General features: G+C 37.7%; 1 protein-coding gene across 27 annotated transcripts in view; it reads left to right on the top strand.

Moving 5' to 3' along the window:
- Nucleotides 1–22974, top strand: part of TBC1D5 (TBC1 domain family member 5) — a 315378-nt gene that overhangs the window by 275356 nt on the left and 17048 nt on the right. For all 27 annotated transcript variants that reach the window (XM_065051507.1, XM_065051503.1, XM_065051508.1 and 24 more), the window contains one exon: nt 12767–12866. In XM_065051507.1, the coding sequence (XP_064907579.1) occupies nt 12767–12866 (100 nt within the window). The remainder of the gene's footprint in view (nt 1–12766; nt 12867–22974) is intronic.

Genomic DNA, 22974 nt, shown 5'->3' with positions numbered 1-22974 from the left:
GTATTTTATTAGAAATACTTCCAAGTTTCATATAATTTAGTAAAGCGACAGCTGTATGCATGAGTGGCAGCTTTGAGTCCTAATGCTCCTTACATTTTTTGGAGTGATTCATTTCAGGAAAAAAGAAACTGTACCATGATAAAAACAAGAAGTTAATTGCTTAGGAAAAAAAATATATTAATAAAAATCCAAGTGGCTCTGCAGTGCTTTTTGTGTCATATTAGGAGCAATAAACATGTATACAGAGCAGATCTGTGGGGCCATTTGGAAGATTTTAAAAGTGTAAACTGCTGTCTTTCTCTGGTACAAGAGATTCAGATACGTGCAGTTGAATCACACTTGCCATTAACTTCTGCACAGAAGCAAATTAGAGTGATATCACTTGAAAGAAGACAGTAAGAACTTCTGAAGTTATTGGGCAGCCCTTTAAAACTGTGAGGGAGAAAACAAAAAATAGCAAGATCGTGAGTGAATGAGACTATTGGCAACGTCTACAAAAGGTTCAAAGTGACTTAGGAGCCAAGAAGTGTGATCTTTCACTCCACAGCAATCGTGTGACCAGCAGCAGGTCCAGGACCTGCTCTGTGCGTCCTCTTTCCATACATTAATCATGAAGTTAATGTTTCAGCATCCAGTGGCAAATGAAAATGTATCATCTGAGGATCTTTGTTGGTGGTTTGAGCTGCCCTTTGTTCCTTTTCAGTGGAAATCTCATCCCTTCATCCTGCCCTTTTAAGAAAACATCACAAAATTGCATTTCTGTGAAGAGCTGAGAGACTTGTACTGAACTCTCAACAAAAACATGGACATGGATGAGAAACATTGCTCTAAATCAGAGTATTGTTTTAGTTGGAGCTTTTCTTGGACAGAAAGGGTTTCTGTTTGGGGAGATTTTTTTTTCCACTGAAATAAATTGTAGGTATGTCTTTAATAGCTTCATTCATATTTTTGTCTGTGTATGGTTAAATGAAATCGTTCCCTATAAAAACAACAAAACTTGTGTTTCTGGTTTTTTAACAATGTAGTACAAATGGTGTATATTTACAGTCCCTGCATGATCACTATACTTAAGTTTTAGCCTCCTTAAACTCTGAACAATGTAATCAGAGACTCTAAAAACCCTAAATAATAAGATGCTGCTATGGTCTGTGTCCTCAGTCATGTTAGGAACCAAATCAAAGGTCAAATACATCCAGCCTGAACAGAGAAGGGGTTAGTCAAACTTTTTTGCAACTGATGCTTAAAAAAAATTAATGAGTATGAATTAAACTTCGAGAGCCCTTCATAAAGGATTGTATACATCAAACTGTGTGTATGTTAAAATGCTTATTCAGGCAGCAAAATTAAGAAGCATAATTATATAAGTATATCACACCACATCAACCATTTCAATAACATTCAACCCAATACTTCCGTAATATAATATTGAAGCGTGGAGCATGGACTTTCTTCATTGCAGAGTACCTATGTATTAATCATTCCATGTGCATAACCATGTGCATTCAGAATACTTACTACATTGTTTCAGAAAGCTCTAAAATCGTAAAATGATGGGATTTATTTCCTCTGCACACATTTCTGTTATATTTGCCCTCGTGGGTCTATGCAGCAATGTGTGTACCAGACAGGCATAAAGCCCATCAGATGTGATACTGAAATATAATGGAGGAAATGGGATTCTCATTCGCATATGTGTTTATTTATAACTATTTTCAAAATACTTACAGTCATACCATTTAAATTAATAGCTCAGTTTTATTATTTATGAAGAGATATTCCAATATGGTTAAGTCAACAGTGTCAATAGCAGCACTGAGATAAACCTTTTATCAGCATTTCTATTCAAAGGGATAATTTCTGTTACCCTAAAGCTCTTTCTGTTCTTTTCTATTCCCTTAACAAGTGAAATACTACCAATTTTCTCAGCTGTTCAGTGCCTACCCGTCCACAATCAGTAATGCAAAATGTTTTGCATTCTGTACATCTTCCAGCTTTTCGTGGTTTTTTTGTTTTCAAACTGTCTCCACAGTCCCCTAGAGCAGTGCCAGCAGGTGGACTTGTGCATGCAGCAGGTAGATAAGTCCCACACGTCTTGTGGCTGCTTGAAGAAGAGGTCTGTTTCCATCCCTACTTTCCTTGTCTCTAGGCAAGAGCATCTTCCATTATTTGTGTTTATCCTTGTCCGTCTTCATGCTAAGGAGAGATTATCTGATCACAGGAGTAGGGTATTTTTAAGAGGAAAATACACCCAGACTAGACGGAAAAAAGTCCTGCTCATGCCCCAGTAGCACAGGTGCTGGTTTCCAGTTCTGCGACACAGAGGCTGGTGCACCTGGAAACCGTTCCAGTAATAGGTTTGACAGTGGGAGCTGCTTTGGAAAATGTCCAAGCCCATGGTCTTTTGCTGCTATCATCTCCAGGCAAGGTGAGAAGTGGCAATCTAGGCTGACTCCAACAGCACGGCACTGTCAAATTGACTTTGAACTGTTTAAGATGGAAATTCAACAGCAGGACCTGGTGTTCAGAAGCTGTGAGCCAGCGTTTCAGCTATTTTCAGGATTTTAATTGAAATGAAATGGCTCTGTCAGGGGGCTAGGGAGACCCTCTGTGGCTCCATCTTTCACTTTCTTTCAAATGTCACTATATGTAAATATTTTTAGCTTTGTTTTAAGAGACAATCAATCAAATAATTAGATAATTCTACATCAACACAATGAAACCGATATTTTGACTCACAGTCACTAATCTTAGTAGAGATTATAAATAAATATTGATTGTAAATAAATATTTTTTTCCTCATAAAACCAGAGGGCAAGGAAGAGGGACAAAGAGTTATTCTCGTTCAGAAGATGAGAAATAGCTGACCAGAAATTCATATTTCTTATGTTTCAGAAAAGCTACAGATGCATAATGCATTAAAATACACATGTATATGTATTTCACCCATTTTCAGTTTTTTAAAGGGTAAGAAAAACATATTTTTTCTTGGATTTGAAAAGTGTGGTTCTCCCTGAACAATGCTAACTCTTGAGGGTTTGAAATTTGAATGTTGGAAGAGAGAGTTCCTGGGTCACTGGCTATTCTGAATCAGAATTTCAACCGTTTCCGTTTTGTTGGATTTTGTTTGCTGGTTTGTGGGGTTTTGAGCACAGAAAGGTTGAAATTTTTATTTATTCATTTAATCCTTTACCAATAATCTGTTGGTTCTGTTTACATGTGCATAGCTTGGGAAAGCAGTGTGTGATGCCATCCCTCTCTGTCTTGTTACTGAAGCCACACAGAGGAAGTCAGGATTGTACTAGTGCCCAAAAATATGTGCCTTTGCAGCTGAATGCCTTCTAGCATTTTAGTTTATTGCCAGTTTTTTCTTGGTATCATCCTAGTTGAACATTTTTATCTGTATTATAAAATTCCTTTCTTGTTTTTGATACTTGTTTTCAATCAGAGCCCTCTGAACCAAATACTTTAATATTTTTTTGTAGCATTGGTGCATAACCTGATTTAGCTTGGCTCCTAGGAGTCACGATGAATATTTTGTTGACCTTCTTCTCATCCTTCATTTTATTTTCTTATTTTTCTGAATTCCGTTCTCCCACCCCTTCCAGAGGGTTGTCACGGACAATATTCACTAAGGATTATGCAGTGGCCATCTTCCTTCAGGTTTTAAAATAGGTAATTATTCTGAATTTAATTCTTTGAGAAGAGGTTGCATCATGTTCTGAAATGGTGCATATTGAACCTAGACTTTTAGGATTACTTTTTAGCTAAGTCATTTGTGCTTACTCCTATGTGCCCTGATGGATTCTGAGACATATAGAGAGCAAAATTGCCATGTTGCAAAGCAAGAGTTCAAAGTAATAATCCAGGCAGAGGAGGAAAGAGATAAAAAGAAAGGTTATGTTTCTGTAGGTGTTGTATTCCCCTTGTCCTCCTCTGATGTGGATAACTACACCATTTCCTTTGTTAATCTGACAGAAAGCCTGTTTGTGCTTTAAGGATCCTGATCTAGGAAAGCACTGAAATAAGCATGTCACTATTAGCAAGTATGAAGCCCTATTTGCTACTCTGAGCAGCTGTGCTTACTAGCACTGCATGGGGAAATCAAGAGAGAAAGGGATTATAGAAGCAGCCTGAGTTTAAATGTTGTAAAACGAAAAGATGAGAAAGAATTTAAATGGTGTAAAATGAAAACGTTGCTCAAGTTCACTGTGCACACAGTCCAAAGAAACAAAATATGTTTGTAGGATTTATCTGAAAATACTATTCTTAAAATGTCCACCATTACTAAAAGTATATTCAAAATAACAAAAAACTGGCAGTCATGAAGATACAAAGAAAACAAAACATGAATAAGGTGTATTTGGAAATACAATAAGCATGGGGATACTTGAGCTAGCACAGGGACACAGATATTGTCAGGTAATAGTTCAGCACAGGAAATCAGTACATAACCTCTGCTTCTGCAGGAATTAATACCTGAAAGCAGTATCTGAACTTCTTTGTGTCCTCCCAGGGTAATATATTAATATCTGAAATAATTCCAGTTTGTGCAAACATTTCACAAGTAGCAAAATTCTCAATGTAAAAGCGACAATATATATTCCATCCCTGACCCTGATATGCTTGGTGAACTTGCATCTAATAATTTCATAGCCCCTTCCACATAGAAAAGACTTTCTCTGAACATCTGCCTTATGAAAACTCTCCTAAAAATTCCACCTTTCCAGTGACAACATTTTGGTTGCTAACAAGCCGAAGCCATATCTGTAGTACTGACTAATAGCCATATTGTTCCCATGTCCTCCCCATATGTGTGCCTGGAGCCATCTGTTGCCTTTTGGCTTACACTGTTAAGTCCTTTAGAGAAGCAAGTTTCTTTCTTTATGTGTGTACGGCACCCAGCAGAGCGAGGTCTTGGTCCTGATGAGTGCCCATGAGTGATACAATTAAATAATAGAGAAGTCAAATTAGTAAGTGAGGTACATTTAAATTTTGTTTTAAATTCCACTGTATGTAATTGATTGTTCAAAAACAGTGGTTTATCGTTTAAATGTCAGCATATGCTGTTGACTATTCTGTGGCTGGCATAGATCATAAAAAAATTATGGTGGTGTCAACCAACATTCAGCTGTCAGTGGTTCGAGATTAAAAGGTTAAATCTCATATTTAATTGTTAGATTAGAAAAAGAAAACTACATAAATTCTCACGAAATGGAAACAGAAACCACTGGTTTTTACTCCAGGGAAATTTGCATAAAATTAAATGAGAAAGCAATTTATGCCATGCATCTGAATCTTATTTGACATGTAAAATGCTACCAATATCCAAAAGGTATACTCCGTGTATATTTTATAAATAAGCACTAAAGTACTGCCAAGACCCTTAGCTACTGCCTGGCTTCAGGATTTCCCTGTATTAATCTCATTTTTCCCATTATTTCCCTCTAAATGTTTCAATATCTCATTAGAATTATTTTCTAATTTGCTCTGCCAATTTTCCAAGAGCTCAGGGGATTTTTTCCTTAGTGCTCTTACTATGAATACTCAAGGAATTGAAAATGTGACCGGGCAGATTAATATAGGACAAGTAGGTACTAACTACACCAAAAAAAAACACCACCCCGCACTTTCTTCATTATGCTTCACCCTGCCCATCATTGCCCAGCATCAGATGCGATACCAGGAAGGTCTGTCACTTTTTGGTGTTTTTGATTGCAGTATTATTGCTTAAACACCTTAAATACTTCTAAATATTCTTCTCTTTGAAAGTAGTTTATCTTGCACTGCACTTAACACATGGTGGTGCTGTCAAGCTAATTCATATTCAGAAGGATTCAGCTTTAAGATGGAGTTTTCCTGTTCTGAGTGTTTGTGAATGAAGTGCTTGGACATACATTGTTGTAAGCCTTTAACAACCGTTTACTCTTCCTTGAGTTTCTACATGAGTAAAACAGGCAAAAATACATTTTTTCTTTAATTTCCTAAACAGTAAATGTTAGCATGAAAGAAAGAAGTTACAGTCCTGGTTTTGTGGATTCGTATTCTGTGTTTTCCAACTCTTTTACTTCTTTGTTAAGCTACACGTCATGTATTGGGGAGAGAACGTGTTTTAACTGCTATAAACAAGGTTGAGAAAGAGTGGCTTCTGCCAAAACTACATTTTGCGAGACCTTGGCTCGTGTAGGATGCTAAATTTCAGTGCCCTTAGCCATGTCCGCAAACCATATTGCAGCTTGTAAAGTGATGAGCTGTAAAAGGATAGGATTGCAATGTCAAAACTGTAAAACTTTCTGTAGTCTCTTCGTGAAGGTGCTGACCACTTTCAGTTAGTCACGGCTGTTTTTCTGAAACAGTAAAATTTGATGAAAAATGGGGTATGGTGGAGGCATCACTGATCTCATTATGAGCTCAGGAGAGAAGGAAGGATATAAAAAATTTATTTCCATGGCCATCTTTGTAAAGGTGAGATGATAGATGAAAGGAAAGGTAATAAAAAGGGAAGAGCGAGCTTTGGACAAATGGAGAGCACCAGAACTGTATAGACTGGGGAAGAAAATAGCAAAGAAATGGCAAATAATTAATCATAAAAGGAATTCACTTTCAAGGCAAAAGAAAAAAGGAAATGTAACAATGTAAGCAAAGCTCTGGATGATAAGAAGAAAGACAAATATGAGGAACATTAAAGTAAGTCAATTTTTTTGCAAATTCAGTCTTGCCACAACAAGGAAATAGTTGGAGACCTGTATAAGGAGGTACTCAAATAGAGTCTTGCTTTGACTGGAAACATAAATACTAGCCTGCTTTATATTGTCAGTGAAATGTAAATCAATGTGGCATCACAAATAATCTACTTCCTTTTTACTCTCATATTCAATTCAAGATGTTACTAATCATCGGTAAGGCTTTATGTCATCTGGCATGTTGAAAGAATGGAAAACATTTTTTGAGGACCCCAAGACTAAATTTTCAGAAAGTATTATTGACTTATTTTTCTACAAGATTGCATCATTAAATTTGCACATCTTGGTCTCCCTTGTCTGATGCAGTGATTCCTTTGTTTGATTTGCTGCTTGATTTGTTTTTCTTCCTCATAATGCAGCTCCCAATATTGGAAAAATTTGAGCTTATATGCTTTATAGGACATGTTGTTTGCTAAGGTGATATTGATTTTTTACTTCGGTTAGTTATTTAAATGATTGATTTTTATTTTGTGGTCAACTGGTTAACCTTTGAGAGCTGTGGCTGAATGAACTTGAATCACGTTTCAGATGTTTCTGTTACTGTGTGTGTCAGAACAGCCGAAAAGTTGGTTACTCAAGGATGCATAGACCATAATGTTTTTCTCTTGACTTACATTTGGTCTGGTCAAAGAATTTGTAAGTCTCTGTTCATGCATAAGAGGGATCAAATCAGCACTGCAGTTTGTACACAGAAGAAAAATGGTATCTAGGGTACTCACTGTCTCTGCACAATGAAACACAAAAGTTGGCGCTTGGAGAAAAGTGCGCTGAATACTGTCTGGACGAGGATCAAGAGTATCTGCACAATACTGGCTCCAAATCAGTTTTTTCATCTGTTACTGTTAAAGAATTTTACTTTAGAATACTGAAACAAAATTATAATTTTTTTCTGAGGACTTTGTGATTTTACTGCTTACCTTTACAAAACGTTAAAACGTTCATAATTTGCAGTGCAATTTTAGAAAGATACTGTGGAAAGGTTAGTCTTAGAAATGTTGATTATAAGCTGCTGCTTGAAGCAGGACAAAAACTAACATTGGATCAGGTCAGTGACTTTGAATAGAAACTCTACCACTTCTATGAGTAACCTCTTCCAGTGCTACACTGCCCTTTTAATGAAAAATATTTGTCTAATGACCAATTTGAACCTTCCAAAGGGCATTTTGGGGCCATGGTCCCTTCTATATTATTTGTCACTGCTGGGAAGAGTTTGGTTACATCATCTTTGTAGCTCCCTGTGGTTGCAGGCTCCCAGCAGATCCCTCTTAGCCTCCTCTTTGCTAAAATAAACAAGTCCAGCTCTCACCACCTGTCCTACTGTGACCATCACAGTAGCCCTGCACTGAACCTCTCCAGTTTCTCAACAGCCGTCTTGAACCAGAGTCCCAAAATATTATTCAGAGGACTCACAAGCACTGAGTAGAGGGGAGTAATGACTTCCGTGGTTCTGCTGACCAGGTTCTTCCTAATGCAGCCCAGTGCACTGTGCACATTATTTGTGATAAGAAAAATTTATTAGTTTATAATCAGCTCAGCAGTCACTATAGCCTACAGATCGTTTTCCAGAAGGCCTGAAGCACAGCAATTTCCTTCCCTGTCTGCCACAGTACATTGGGTTTTTTCTCCTCAGATGCAGAATTTTGCACTTCTTGAAGTTTCTAAAACAGAAACCTCAAAGAAGTTTATTTTGCCTAGGCTTCCAATGTCTTATCATGTTTCTGAATTGAAGTTCTACCAAACAGAATGAAAGCCACACCTCCCAATTTTGTATCATCTGAAAACCTACTGAGCATATATTCCGTCTTCTCACATGAGCTGTTGATGAAGATTCTGAACAGTATCTTCATAGCAGTCCATTGGTTACTGTGCTCATTTCCAGCCACCAACTGTACATTAAGCCATTGATTCTAGTCTTCAAGCGCGGGAATCTGACCAATTTTTAGCCCACCTACATCCTCTCACTCATTTCATACTTCCTCGTATTTTAAATGGTGATGCTTTTGGAAATAAGTATCAAAAGCCTAACTAAAGTAAAAATGTATTTTATCATATTTTATTCAGTCCTCTCCCTTCGTCTGCATGGCTCGTCATTTCACCATAGTGGACAACTAGATTGGTCAAGCATGATTTGCTCTTGGTAAATCCTTGTTGACTTTTCTTGATTATTATCTTCTCCTTTACATGTTGGAAATTGATTCCAAGAGGACATGCTCCACAATTTTTCCAAGGACTAAGGTGAGGCCGACCATCATATAGATTCTTAGATCCTCCTTCTCACTTTTCTTTTGGTGTTTCTCTAGTCATTAAGGATGTCCTGTAATAGCAGTGATTTTTCACGGATGGTAGCTGGTAGTGTTGCAATCACATTGTCAGCTCTTTCTGCACCCCTGAATGTGTCCCATGTGGCCCCTTGTATCTGGATACATGCTGCTTCTTCAGGTGTTCACCAGCCTGTTGCCTCCCAACTCTTAGATATCCCTCTCCTTCCCCAACTGTACATGCAGAACTCGGGAAGCACACTTTGCATAAAAAGCAAGAGACAGAAGTGGTAGGGAGTGCTGCAGCTTTTTCTGCCATTATCTCCCTTAGTAAGCAATAGACCTACATGTTCTTTGAACCTCCTTTTTCTGTTCTCATACTTGTAAAATTCCTTCTTGTTACTCGTTAATGTCCCCATTAATTTTATCTCCAGCTGGGTTTTGTCCTTCCTAGTTTTGTTTCTGTGCCCAAACAATGACTGGGTAGTGGTCCTTTATTTCCTGTCATTCTTTCCACATACACACTCTCCATTTCCACCATTTCCATCTCCTTTCTTTTTTTCCATTTTAGTTCATTAAGAAGCTCTCGCTCAGCCAAGTGGACCTTCTGCGTACCTTCTCCATATGTGTTGCTTCCTCCTGTATATCTGGGTTAGGTCGCTGTTCTATGACAGACAAAGTCCTCCCCACTAGATTAGCAATTCTATTCACAATGTTCTTCTCTCTCTTTGCCAGGTGGACCTATTCTCTAAGTTGTCTTTTCTCATCTCATTTGGTGCAACAAGAAAAATAGTTGAAGCCCAACTAGTGCCATCAAGTATGTAGCCATATGTGGGCCACTGGATACATCTGCTGCTATCCAGGCTTTTCCCTTTTGCCGTAGAATTAAAGAGGAACACCACCAGGAATCCTGTACCCTTCACTGTTGCCCAGTCACTTTTAAACTGAAATGGTTTCACATCACCATCTCATTAGTGTATTCGTGAATAAGCAGAAAACATCAGAACATTAGGTGATCCCAAACAGTCTTTCTGCAACAGCACAAACTGAGGCTCTAGGCAAGCAGCAAACCTCCCTAGCTGACGGGTCTGGCTGCAAGACTCACCACCCGCTCACTGTCACTCATTGCTTTCTCTTGGTAGTGCTCTGATTGCATGTCCAACCTGGATTCTTCCTCTGAGGGAGCTTGTTCTTCCCCTCTGCTGCCTGGGCCCTGCACCCCAGGCAGCCCTCCTTCTGCCAGAAGTCACAGCCTTCCAGTGCTCACCCCCTTAGGAGTGCATGTCTTCTTCGCACCACATCTTGCATCAGTTGCATCTTTCCTGTTTGTTGTATAAGCTTTTACACCTTGAAGGATCCCATTGATCACCTGTTTGTCATTTTGTTGCAACCAAACACGCTTGCCTCTTCTTGTAGCTCCTCACCTGCTGCTGCGGCAACTACAAAAGAGCAAATATCCCTCCACGGAGATCACCCTCGGGGCTCCATCTGCACAGAAGTTGCCACAGCTCTGTCGGTGAAAGCAAGGGCAGGGGCTATGTCTTTTAGCAAGTCATAACTGTTTGGGTGTTGTCTTCCTGTGCAAACAACACATCTGGTTGTCTCGTGTGCCATGTTAACTGTCCTGCACATCCCGCTGGCAGCGCTCCTTGGTGCCCTTCCTGAGGGTGCCAGGTCAGTCAGGGACTCCAGGTGCCTTCACTCTGCCTTGTGCAAGGTTTCCCACTGGGCAGATAACCTCTTGCACTGCCGGTGAGTTCCCAGCCTCAGCACCTTCCTAGGTAGTGCTGGGTCTGCTGGACGTTTCTGCTCCCCATCCTGGATCCTAACAAGCCAAACGAGTGGTGGATGTAGGTTACACTTGCGAAATTAGGAGGTTCTGTTGTACAGTTGAAGAGTTTGGTTTCAGAATCTGCCCAAGTCGATAGAGCTGTCCAAAAGCATTTTAACATCGATTTGCTGCAGTTGTGATCCATGAACAAGAAAAAATAGTCTTGCAGACTTGGGAATATTTACTACCAGAAGTTAAATTTGCTTATTCACTTGCAGCAGATAAACTGTGTTTCAATTACTGGCTTAACAATTTTGGAATTTGTGTTATTTTATAGTAAAATACTCAAATATTGTCACCTTTCCCTATCTCACAGCTGCACTTGCAGTGCACTGACAATTTAAAATCCATGGTAGGTTATTTCTTGCAGTTTCTAGCTATATGTGCTAGGAAAAGTTCTGCAGGGAAGTAGCTGGAATAGAAAAAGTAATGCAGACATGCTCATAAAGGCTGTGACAGAACAGCAGACTTTGAAAGAGGTTCGTCTTTCAGCAACTATAGATTGCCAATATAAAATCAGTCCCTTGGAGGCTTAAGTGATCAAAGTACAAGGTTGAGTAAAATAAGGTGAAGGTATATTAATTTAAGGAAATAGCAGAGAAAAAATGTTTAATGTCTATAGATTGTGTGAGGAAAAATTATGTAGGGAAAAACTGATATTGGCAGATCTTGCAAAATGCTACCATTAAATTTATTTTTCTGTATTAGTTCCATTTGGATCTGTGCTATATTAGAGCAAAATGTCCTTTTTATGGCTCTGACACAGTTTCTGATGGAGATTAAGATCCCTTGCACCTTTAAATCAAGATCGATTGATTCTCTCTATCCTTGCTGTTCAGTTTTGGATTTTTTTCATTTGAAATGAAATTCACACTCTAATGTTCAGCAATCTCCATCAAACAAGAGTACGATAAAACTTCAAAACTCCTAAGAAAAATAGGAGGCTAAAAAGTTACTTTGCCTTTATCTGCTTGAATTAATTCGCATACTTTAACAAAGGAACAAAACCTCCTTAATACTATATGTGACTAAGCCTTGAAAGAATTTTTCCAAAGGACTGGTGAACTTTCTCTGCAGTATTGTCTTCAAAGCCAAGACTGGATACATTTGTAAACCGGCAAACAAAGGAGATCAAAGAGGAATTCTTAGTTGAAGTAGTTCCCATTGCTCAGACAGGGCATGTGGCTTGATAATAATCCTTCTCCTGGGCCTTAAAATCATGACTTTTTAAACAAAATAATATTTTAAATTACACTTGATGCATATTATTTAAACATAATTGATAATTTAGAGTAACCGCTTTATAGTATGTGAGTTGAAAATAGTTTTCACCTAAATATTATGTAAGACATTGTGTGGAAGTACAGTTGGTTGAGCATGGAAGTGCAAGTTTTTTGTACAGATAGAGCATGAAATATACGGCAATAACACATCTTTGAGGTATGGAATTAGGTCTTATGAAATATATGCCTTGACATTAAAAAAAAATTAATTTCTGAGATTTCAAAGGAATTGCTGTGGAAATTGCTCTACCTGAAATGAGAATTTTTCTCATTTGGTGAATTTTTTCAGCTATTGCTGTGGTACTTTGTGTGCACAAGCAAAACCAGGTAGCTAATCTGTAAAAGAAGCACAAATTGTTAACCTTTCTTGGATCAATGTAGGCACATTTTTGTTTGCCTCTGAAGAAGGAAAAAGGGTAGTATTAATAAACACTGAAACATTAAAACCAAACCCCGTTTCCACAAAATTATAAAAGAATTTAAAATTCTTGTAATAAATCAGCTGGGAGGTGATTCTCTCCATTTCCAAAATTTTCTCAAGAACAAAGGAATAGGAGAAATTAGAAGATGTCTAAGCATGTCAATGGCTAGCTTACCAGTTTTACTGTGTATCATTAAAGGTGCTTTTTAATGCTAATGACCTCCTAATTGCAGGAGGAGGAACTGGAGGCCCAGATTTCATTTCTGCAAGGCCAACTAAATGACTTGGAAGCCATGTGCAAATATTGCGCGAAGATGATGAACACACATCTTGGTGAGTACACTACCCTGTGTTAACCCTGTGTATCTCTGCAAAGGCTCATTCCATGTTTGTGTTAGAACTAAAATAATATTTATATAGTACAGTGCATGTTATTTTATAAGTCACAAAGAAGATTGAATAGATGTATAGATGTACCTAGTTATCAGATGCTGCCAACTATATATCTTTATACTGTCATACTTTAAATTTGAAAGTATGATAGCCACTGATGATGGTAAACAAAATGTAGGTGCATTTGGACACAAATACCCTTTGTCTATTCTTAAGATTTCTTGTATTGTAAGAGACATGCTGGAGCTCACAGCATATGAGCTGACACTTTTTAAGCCAGTTTGCAGTTCAACAGCCCCAGAATGATACTTGATGTGGTGATAGTTGTATAAAATTCATATGCTTTCACTAAATGTTGCATCTTCACAATCTATGCTGATCACCTTCAGAATGTAAAAAAGTGTTACTGTAGGCTGGCTAGTTTGTAATATTTTTCTCAGACCAGGAGAAATATGTTAAGATAGAAGCCAAGGCTTTGGGAACAGAATCAGCAAAGACTCCAATTTAAAAATTGGCATGTATATTGCCAAGACAAATCAGAGAAAGTAAACAAAAAGTTTTAATCAGTTCAGATGTAAATATGCTTAGGTGTGCTATGATAAAAGCAGCATTTTTAAGGTATGCTGAACTGAACTCCAAAAGTTAGTGTATTTAGTTATGTGAAAAAGCACTGTTGTTAAGAAATCAGAGCACAACTGCAATAATTTTAAGGTTAATTTATAGCCTGCAACATTTAAGCAAAATAAATTAAAGTTGAATATTTCAGTGGTTAGAACTAAGTATATGATACCTAAGTTTGCCAGATGAAAAAGATCAGATGTGAAAGCCGTATTATACTTGTATTTTCATTTTCTTTTATGTGAGTGTTTTAGTAGCCACTGTTATGAGCCTAGGAAAAGCTATAAATATTGTGTTATTTGAAAGTTTGGAATCACAGCCTTCGAAAGCCAAGTGTAAACCTCTAACCCCAGCAGCTTTAGTCTGATGTATTGTATCGCTTCTGTGAAGGTACATGAGCGATGATGAGACTACAAGGGATAACTTTTTAGCTGCTGATATGATAGGGAAAAGATTACTGTGTCAAGAAGAAAAGCTGAAGTTTCTCTCCTTTAGGAAAGAAGACAAGGAGTGTTTAGCAGGGGTATCAGTTCAAGTACAAGCATAAGCCTTTCAGCAGCAATGGCTCTGGACTAGCGATCAGAACAAACCCAGACACAGATATCTGGAGCAGTTTGCAAAAGATTTGTGATAATATGCAGGTGTTAAACCCTTTCTCCCAAATAAATTAGAAACAAAAACATTCAGGGGCAGTAGCATCCTGAGAGCACTGTGGGACAGTGTGTGACCCTTGCAGGAAGGAGAAAGCCGTCCCCTGTACAGCTTTGGCTCCGGGGGTGCAGTGGCTTCATCCTTGCACCCCTGCAACTTTCTCAGAGCCTTACAGCCTAGTTTCTTACAAGTCCCACTCCCTGTACATCTTCACAATATTCCTGCATGTCTTGTCAACATCATGGGCTATTAACTTTGTAGATTTGGGTTTCACTAGTGCATTTAAATCCTGTAGAGATTAACAGTTACATGCAATAAACAGAGCACAAGAGAGACTGAGATACCACCAACCTTCACAGCTTCCGTGCTTATAGCAAACTGAGAAAGTGAGGTATCCCCAAACGATCCATGGGAAGGCAGGAAAAAAACCCACCAGGATTCTTGCTGAAATCTGTCTGTCACATTCATCCTGGTGATCTGAGCAGCACATGCCAGCAGGCTGTCCAATAAAATGGATTCTCCATGGCATCACAGAACACCCCCTGAGGTTTATCTCCAGTGTCCATCCGCTGCTCGGGGCTTCAGGTAATGTCAGGAAGATAAAGCTCAGAGCATATCTGGTCATTCCTGGGTTAAGGGAAAAGTTAGTGGGGGCTGCTGTTCCACCTGGTCTGATTGTCCCCCGGGTACCTTTTACCCATGAAAACTGCTTCATTTCAGATATCGCGGAGCAGATAATGGTGAGTTATATCACTCCTCTTTTAATCTGTCAGCACACTTAATTTCAAGGATATACTTCTTCCTGTGAGGCTGAATTTTTCTGACTTCATCACGCAGCTTTTGGGTCTTGTAGCGTTCTTGATAGCAAAGTTCAAACTCCTCATGTAACTGCTATATGCAGTGATTAAGTAATCTCTCCACACTGTCTTTGCTAAGTAGGACACTTTCAAATTCATTTTATAAGGATTGCTTTTTAGACCGAATCATTTTTGTGGTCTTCCTTTGAGTTCTTCAGGGTTTTCATATGCCTTTTGAAGTAAGTTAATCAGATCAGGATATGCCGTACCAGCACTGGGCTCAGTAAGGTGATTGCTTAGCATGTCAAACCATTATAGAATGTTCATTTTGCAGTTTCCAGCAAAACAATTCAGAACTTTTTTGCCATCTTTTCTCAAGAACCTTACAAGGGGGTTCTTGATGACGGTCAGGGGCAGTTACTTCATGACAGAGTTGTCATGTGTTGTAGTTCAGAAATGATCAAAGTATGAAGTCATCTATTCTGTTTTGGATCCCTAGTAATTTATAATCTATTTATATCAAATCAAATTATACCAAGTATATCTTTATGTGGTGTCTTTTAAGAAAAAAAAATTAATTAAAAGCTCAGGCAAACTTTGCCATAAAATGATATTACATTACCAAGAGCATTGTATTTCTATAGTTTTCAGTAGATATCTGCTAATACTGCATTTTCTTTGCATAGACCGTGAGGAAAGACCAGAGGGATAGAACGGCAGTTTTTATTTTGTTCATATATTTAAAGGTTATTTAATTAAATGTTTATCTCCTTCCATAAATAAACCACACTATGCCACACGGCAACAACATAATTAACTGCTTGTAATATCAGGGGATGTTACTGTAGGAATGAATGATGGTTTCAAAATATTACTACTTAGTGCCATGTGTAGAAATTCGACATATGTTTTTGACAATGAAAATGGAGGAGAGTCATTTTGTGATCTTTGTCTCCTCCTTAGGACTGTGTATTAGAAAGAGTTTTACTTTTCTTCTTCCTCTCCCTTAACCACTGAAGAACTGCTAAGATGGAATGCCTTTTAATGCCTCCAAGGACAAATGCTGAAATTTTTATATGTAAAATGGCCAGACAGGAAAGCAAATTTTACTTCTCTTCCCACCCTTTTTCACAAGCTTGTCATAGCTTTTAAAGAAAAATAATAATAATCCTGTGTTCAATTTTTCCATTAATGAAATGAAGATATATCCAATCTTGTAAGCCTGTCCTGCAGATTTGTTTGCAACATGAATGCAGAGTAGTAGTGAAAAAGTATAGTTGCCATAGCTATTACTGCTCCAGCATCATCACAGATATATCTTCTTGATGTTATTTTTTCACACACACTGGCCTTTTTCTGGAAATAATATTGTCCCTGGTGCATTCAGTAATACGGTAATGTTCTTCAGCATTTTTCTTTTTGTGAGGTACTTTGCCGTTAGTGCACGTAAATACCTTAAGGCTCAGTGATTCAGAAAGCTATAATATACCAGTTAAGTATTACAATATAACCTGTCAGAATGTTATTTACTTTTTGAAGTATTTTGATTGTTTCCTCCTTTCTTTCACTATGTGGAGAGAAATGCATCAAGCAAGCAAGTGCATTCAGAAGATTTTCACAGACCTATATGTTTGATGTCTTAGACCAGATCGTTAATTTCTTTAGGAGACACACACCCAAACATCACTCAGAGGGTCCCACTGCTGCAAGGCTCCTCACTTGTCCTTCACATTTGACATGGAACAGAGTTTGAGGTGTTGGTTCAACATTAAGTCAATCTTGAACATCTCCAAGACAAAGTTTCATTACATCCCAGGCTCAAGCCAAGGCAGTGCTGTTCAATGGCAGTTCAAGTGACACCAGTCAATGATGCTGCCATCTGACACCTTCTGCTATTCTGGTATCTTTAGGGCTTGGAGTGTGTCGGCTCTGTCCCAGGATTTTAACAAAAAGTAAATTAAAACCCTAGAGAAGTACCAGTCCTCCATAGGCAAATACTAATATGAGAGATTGTGAAGGATGTTTATGAGCTTGCCAGTTTTATTCCAGAGAGGAAAGGACTGAATTTTAAAATGTCATCTGTTTATAAGGGACAGGAACCAATCCATCACTGTTCTCTGAGACAGAAGAACCTATGATTTGCTTCCAACAGAGACATAGTTTCAGACTTCCAAGTATGTGCAAGTTTACAAAATAATTACACATATAGTACAGGAAGTCATTTTCACAAGAAGCAATTTGAAGGAACATTGGTTCGGTATTAACTTGGATATGGAGATCTTTATATAGAAACTATTCTTTTTTTGTTGGGCAATTTATCAGGTTATAGAAGCAGAGAAACTAAGGTCATTCCACGCTGGCTTTTGCTGAAGGGCAGCACTATGTAAATACAGAAGGTTGCTTCCCCAGCCAGCTGAGATTCAGAAGCAATTTACCTGCTTTCTCACAGCATAGAGCCTCAGCTAATAATCCCTGCAGACTCATACTAGCTCTGCAAAGAGTTAGCTCATGGAGTTCTGCATAAAACCCTAGAAATATGTGCAAAGGTACCCAGTTATACAAAAGAAATATAGGTCTGCCTGGTTTTATTAATTTCATCTTTGTAGAGGTACTGCTAAACTTGAGACAGCTGCTAGAGAGACATTCAGGTGGGTCTCAGAAATACCTTGCTCAGTATCCAGGGGTTTAAATCACTTATTGAATTGGAGGCACCATCACAAAAACCTCTAAGCTCCGGCCCACATATAGTATGTTTATGCTTAAGCATGCTGGCTTGTCTAAGCCAAAGCAAATAAATCCTTCTCTGAGCTACCCATACATGACTGGTTGGGTTGTCCTTATGGTGCGTTTTCTAATGTGACTTCTTGTCCTGGGTCATGGGAGGGATGTGGAAAGTTGATGTTTTCATCTCGCATTCCTGTAAACACCACCGGCATTCTGCCACCGAAATGATACACCAGCTCTTTGCTTTCATGGGTAGCCTGTAGGTAACTGTACGTATTTACAAAATGCCCATCACAGTAACAAAATGTCATCACAGTAACAAAAAAGTGAAAGCTGAGAGCTCTTTGAGATGGGATCGCAGCACGTGTCCCTGCCACAGCCATCCAGCAACACTGACAGTTGTGAGATTCATTTATGCTTACATCTCCCAGACAAATATTATTTGGAACACTCATTAAACACGGTTCAAAGCCACCTGTTCGCTGTGATTATTGCAAACACCATGAGCAAGGAAGGAAAATATAAAAATACAGCAACAAAAACTTACAGGATATAGTTGCTAGGATAATTTTAGTTATTGTGTGAAATAAATAGCACCTTTAAAGGCTTAATTAGACTGGCTTCATCCATTCTTCCTTTAATAGTCAATGCTATTGTTATAAGGATGCATTTCATTAGAAAAATCATTTGCAGTTGGGGGAGAGAGAGGAAAAAGTTGACTTAGTTGCTCATTATATAGGGGCTGATATATTGCCCAATATAGATCTGGATGCAGTACTTGTTAAATGTATGCAAGACTGTACTGAATTCTTGTTTCATGTATCACGTGATGAGATGAAAGGTTATGACATTTTTGTAAGGATAAAATGAAATGGAAATTATTCTGCTGCCCTGGGTTGAAATTAAATACTTCATCATTTGTTGAGGTAATAAGAGCATTAAATGAGTTATCTTATGCTTATGACATAAATAAAATAACCCATAGTTTATAAACCCAGTGTGATTAGAAATGCTCTAAGTAAAAAAGGCCACATCAAACACAGCCCTGTGAGTCTAAGGGGATATGCTCCTTTGCTTAAGAATAATGATGTAAAATAACCTTTTAAAACAGCTTATAAATAAAGAACATTAACAAATTTATTAAACCGGATATAGGAATGGTTACTAGGAAACAAATATTTATTGTGTAGCCTGGCTTTCAGACTCTCACTTCTACTCATGCTTTATATATATGTACAAAGAATAAAAGTGCAATTCTTCATGCCCCGTGATTTTAAACCACCTTTTTGTCCCTTGAGGGTAACTCTTAATGTCAAAACCACACAGTTCAGCTGATAGAGAGCTACTTTCTTTCTACAACAACTGTGCCAATCCTGAAAGTCCAACTCTGCTAGGCACCTGTTAATACAAACCCTTTCATCCTCTTAGTCTGGATGAAAAGGAGATTAAAACGATGAATCTTACACACCCCATCATTACCTAAATTAACACCTTTCTCTGCAAGTTTCAGCAAATTCCTTTTACAGTGTTTACTTCCATCAGCTTCTTGCTTCCTTCCATTTGTATGGTGAACATCTCCCTGCTGCTGACAGTCACTGACAGACCGTCCTTCCCTTCCCACCATATCTTAGGCAGTGATTTCTGGTGTCAGCTTTAGAGGAATAAAACCTTGGCAGAAGCTAAATTTCAGCGTGACCGAATTTTTATTTTCCCCTTTATTTCCATAAAGATCTTCAGTATTATTGTAGCTAAACCTTGCCATAGTTACTGTTTTGCTTATTATTATATTGTCCAAGATCCACCTTTATTTTAAATCCGCATAGCTGTGTTATAACTAACCAGGTGAGCGGGGGCATATATTATACATTTCTTTCACTCTTCACGCTTTGTTCAGCCTTCCATGTTCAGAACACGTGTTGTCATTGGAGGAAGGGCACAGAGTTACTCAGATAACCCCAGAAAAACTGTTCTCAATGAAGAGGACTGCAGTAGGTAGATGGGCCAGGTGACATGGAAAAGTCCCCATCTTCAGAACAGGGCAGCAGCATGACTCAAAATTGTACAGGGGTAGCAAACAAAACCAGTACATTTATAAAAGCTGCAGAAGATATTCAAAAGTGCAGGGAACAAAATTAAGGCAGAGGAAAATAACTTCCCTTTAACACATGTTTCTAATTATTTTTATTAACATGAACATAACCACACTTCACAGCCTGGATTGACTTGTTTTTCAGTTATAATCTCGGCATAAATCCACCACTACTGTCAGCAGTCTGCTCCTAAGGACTTCTCAATGAGTGATACAAATACGTCGTTGGGCTCACAATATGTACTGTAAATTGCAATCTCTTCTGCCAAGCCAGTTCATTCATTTCCAACATCCAGCTTCTCAGGCAATAAAACAGAAATTGCAGTCATCTTACACAAAACCAAAATACACTTCATGGATACTTAAAGCATCTTTAACAGCATAACATCAATTTTATGAGTGATCTCCCACCTCCTCATGGCATGTTTGATAGTAATATGTTCTTCTATTACAGAAATGCCGTCAGTTAGAAACAAGGGTTTGTAATAAACAGAGAGAATATAGTCAATACACCGAGATTTCTTAAGTGAAGGTATAACCACAGAATAATCATAAAAGTCTCAAAAATATTCAAAAAATAATTTTGGGGGAAAAAAAAGTCTAAAAAAAACAAGTTATACAAAATATGTAAGTAATTAACACAAAATAGTTTGAATGATACAGTGATGTTTATAAATCACACCCATTCCTTCTTCCTTGACTTCTGGAGACACTTCAAGTAAGTGTCTTTGCCATATCAACCCCTGGCCTTAAAAAGAACTGAAAAGTCCTACAGTTGTAGTCAGGATCCATAATTTCTTTGTATACACTACTTGAAAACTGAATGCACTTGTTTCAAACTGCATATTCCTTCCTAATAAAGAGTAGTCTTAATTTTCATGCTTTAGCTTTTCTTTCAGGTTAGAATAGCTGCAGGAAATGTACTATTTAGTGAGCAGCAGCCATAATAATTACATTAGTAACATGTACTGGATGTATTTATTATCTCCTGTGTTGGTATCAATGGTTTCCTGTTCACCCCAGAAGAAACAAAAACTATCCAAGATTTAAACCATGGCTACTCTGGAGATTTTAATCTGAAATAAGTTGCAGCATCTTTTTTTCTGAATGACGGCACAATTTCACCAGCTTCATAGCACAGAAAAGCGTGGATGTTTTTAAATTGAGAAATGTAAACTAACCTTTTGCATGCAATATTTAACTGATAATTCTCCAGTATATTTCTGTTTACATAGGCAAAAGTTGCACTGACTAAAATCATACACACCATCAATGCAAGTTATTCAGCTGTGGTTATTAAATATCAATTACCCGGGTAAATATTTAAACAAGATAATGTTGATGTACCTGATCCATAATTTACAAGTTGTCTGAGGAGCTATTGTATGTTCTTTGACCCTCAGTCTTTCAAGAATAAAGTGTGCAACAGTAGTCTTTTATAATGAAATCCTTACAATAGGAAAAAGCGTAAAATGCAGCACAGTATACTTATCTTACACACAGAAGTAACCAGATGCTTAATGCTTTAACATCACACGAGTTCCTCTACACAGGTCAAACACTAAAGCTGACTGGAATGAAATAATTTGTATGCTTAATTGTTTCCATAAGCCCTCACCAGAAGCAATTAGGTTGACAGCACGGTAGAAATTAATAACTGCAATAGTGCTTTTCATACCGATAAGGAAGACACTAAACAGTGATCAATTAAAAAAAAATACATGGTAATATAGTCAGAAGTATTTATTAACACAGGTTGAGATAACATGATACGTCTGTACTGGAGAAAATGATCTCATAGAAAGCTTTGAAAATGGCTTTTGCAGTTTATTGTCATTTATTCTGTATATGACATGCATCACAGAAGATCCTTTAAGAATGCTTTAAATGGAATTTCAGGCATTTATGGATGTTTGCTTTCAAAACTCTCAATCTGTCCAGGTTTTTGTGTAGCATTTACCACAATGGTATTTGAGTAAATCATTCTACTTGGAAAAACAGAACAGTTTTAAAGAGTTCAGCCATGCAAGTAGAAAACCTTACATTTTCAAAATCTCTACGTGATCTACAATAACTATCTTTTACAAACCCATAGCAATTTTAAGATGTAATATCTGCAATCTATTGCAGTATGAAGGAATTGTTCAGATTGTAAGGAAGTGAAAATGTATAGTTTCCCCTTAGGAAAAGTTTCCATTTCCTATGGCTATTTCATTTGTCACTTACGAAGAACAAGTTCTCATTTGCTTGTCAGTTCTCACCAGAGTAATTTTTCTATTTCTAGTGAAACAGTGACAGGAAGAGAAGAATTTTGCAGAAGAAGAGAGAGAAAAACACTTGCTTTGAACTTTAAGAAAAATATGTTGCTTGAAGGTGCTTAGAGGCTGGTGGCCCTAGCAGGTGTTTGCAGTCATGGGTAAAGAGTTTTAGTGAGCAGAATGGAGATGGAGGAATAGGAGCACATGACATCTACACAGATGTCATTAGTCTCAACACTATCAGCACTATACATTCATTTAAGGAGTGTGAGATGGTACAGTCTTTGGTATCATCACCATCAGGACCAAGATTTCTCCAGAAAAATCAGCTCTGGATAGGAGAAGCATGCTCTGTCATCCACCATGGGAGGCATGGTGCCCGTGCTCTTTTATGTTCTCTTTGAAACCACAGGATGGCTGAGAATACCCTCCTGTCCTGGTACACCTTGGCTCTGATACAGACACAAAGTATTTGTTAAGCATAATTTGCTTATGATGTATAAATTAGAGTTCATAGTGAAGAGTTGATCTTGCCTTTGAGCAAAGGATGGACAAAATTACTTCATGACCCTACCAACCTCATTTTCTGTACATCTGTAATTCTGTGCATTTCTATGCATTGATGATTGGTGACTCCTTAGCACATATTTCTCTGATGTCACAAAGCATTACTACACATTAAATATTGATAAAGTGTTGGTGCTCCACACAAGACACATGAATCAGAAGTCTATGCTGTATAAATATATAATTTATATTAAAATAAATGTTTTAAAGAATGCAATATTTCACAAAGAATTTAATACTTCAGATTTTTAAGATCCTTAAATTCTTGAACACTTAAATGTTGCTAAGTGACGCTTTTATTATAATGCTTAGTTGTTACAATAAGAGTTGACATTCACAATGAG

Source organism: Columba livia, chromosome 2 (genome assembly GCF_036013475.1).
Source record: "Columba livia isolate bColLiv1 breed racing homer chromosome 2, bColLiv1.pat.W.v2, whole genome shotgun sequence".
Classification (NCBI taxonomy): domain Eukaryota; kingdom Metazoa; phylum Chordata; class Aves; order Columbiformes; family Columbidae; genus Columba; species Columba livia.
The sequence above is the reverse complement of the archived record's forward strand: the minus strand, read 5'-3'. Positions and strand labels throughout refer to the sequence as shown.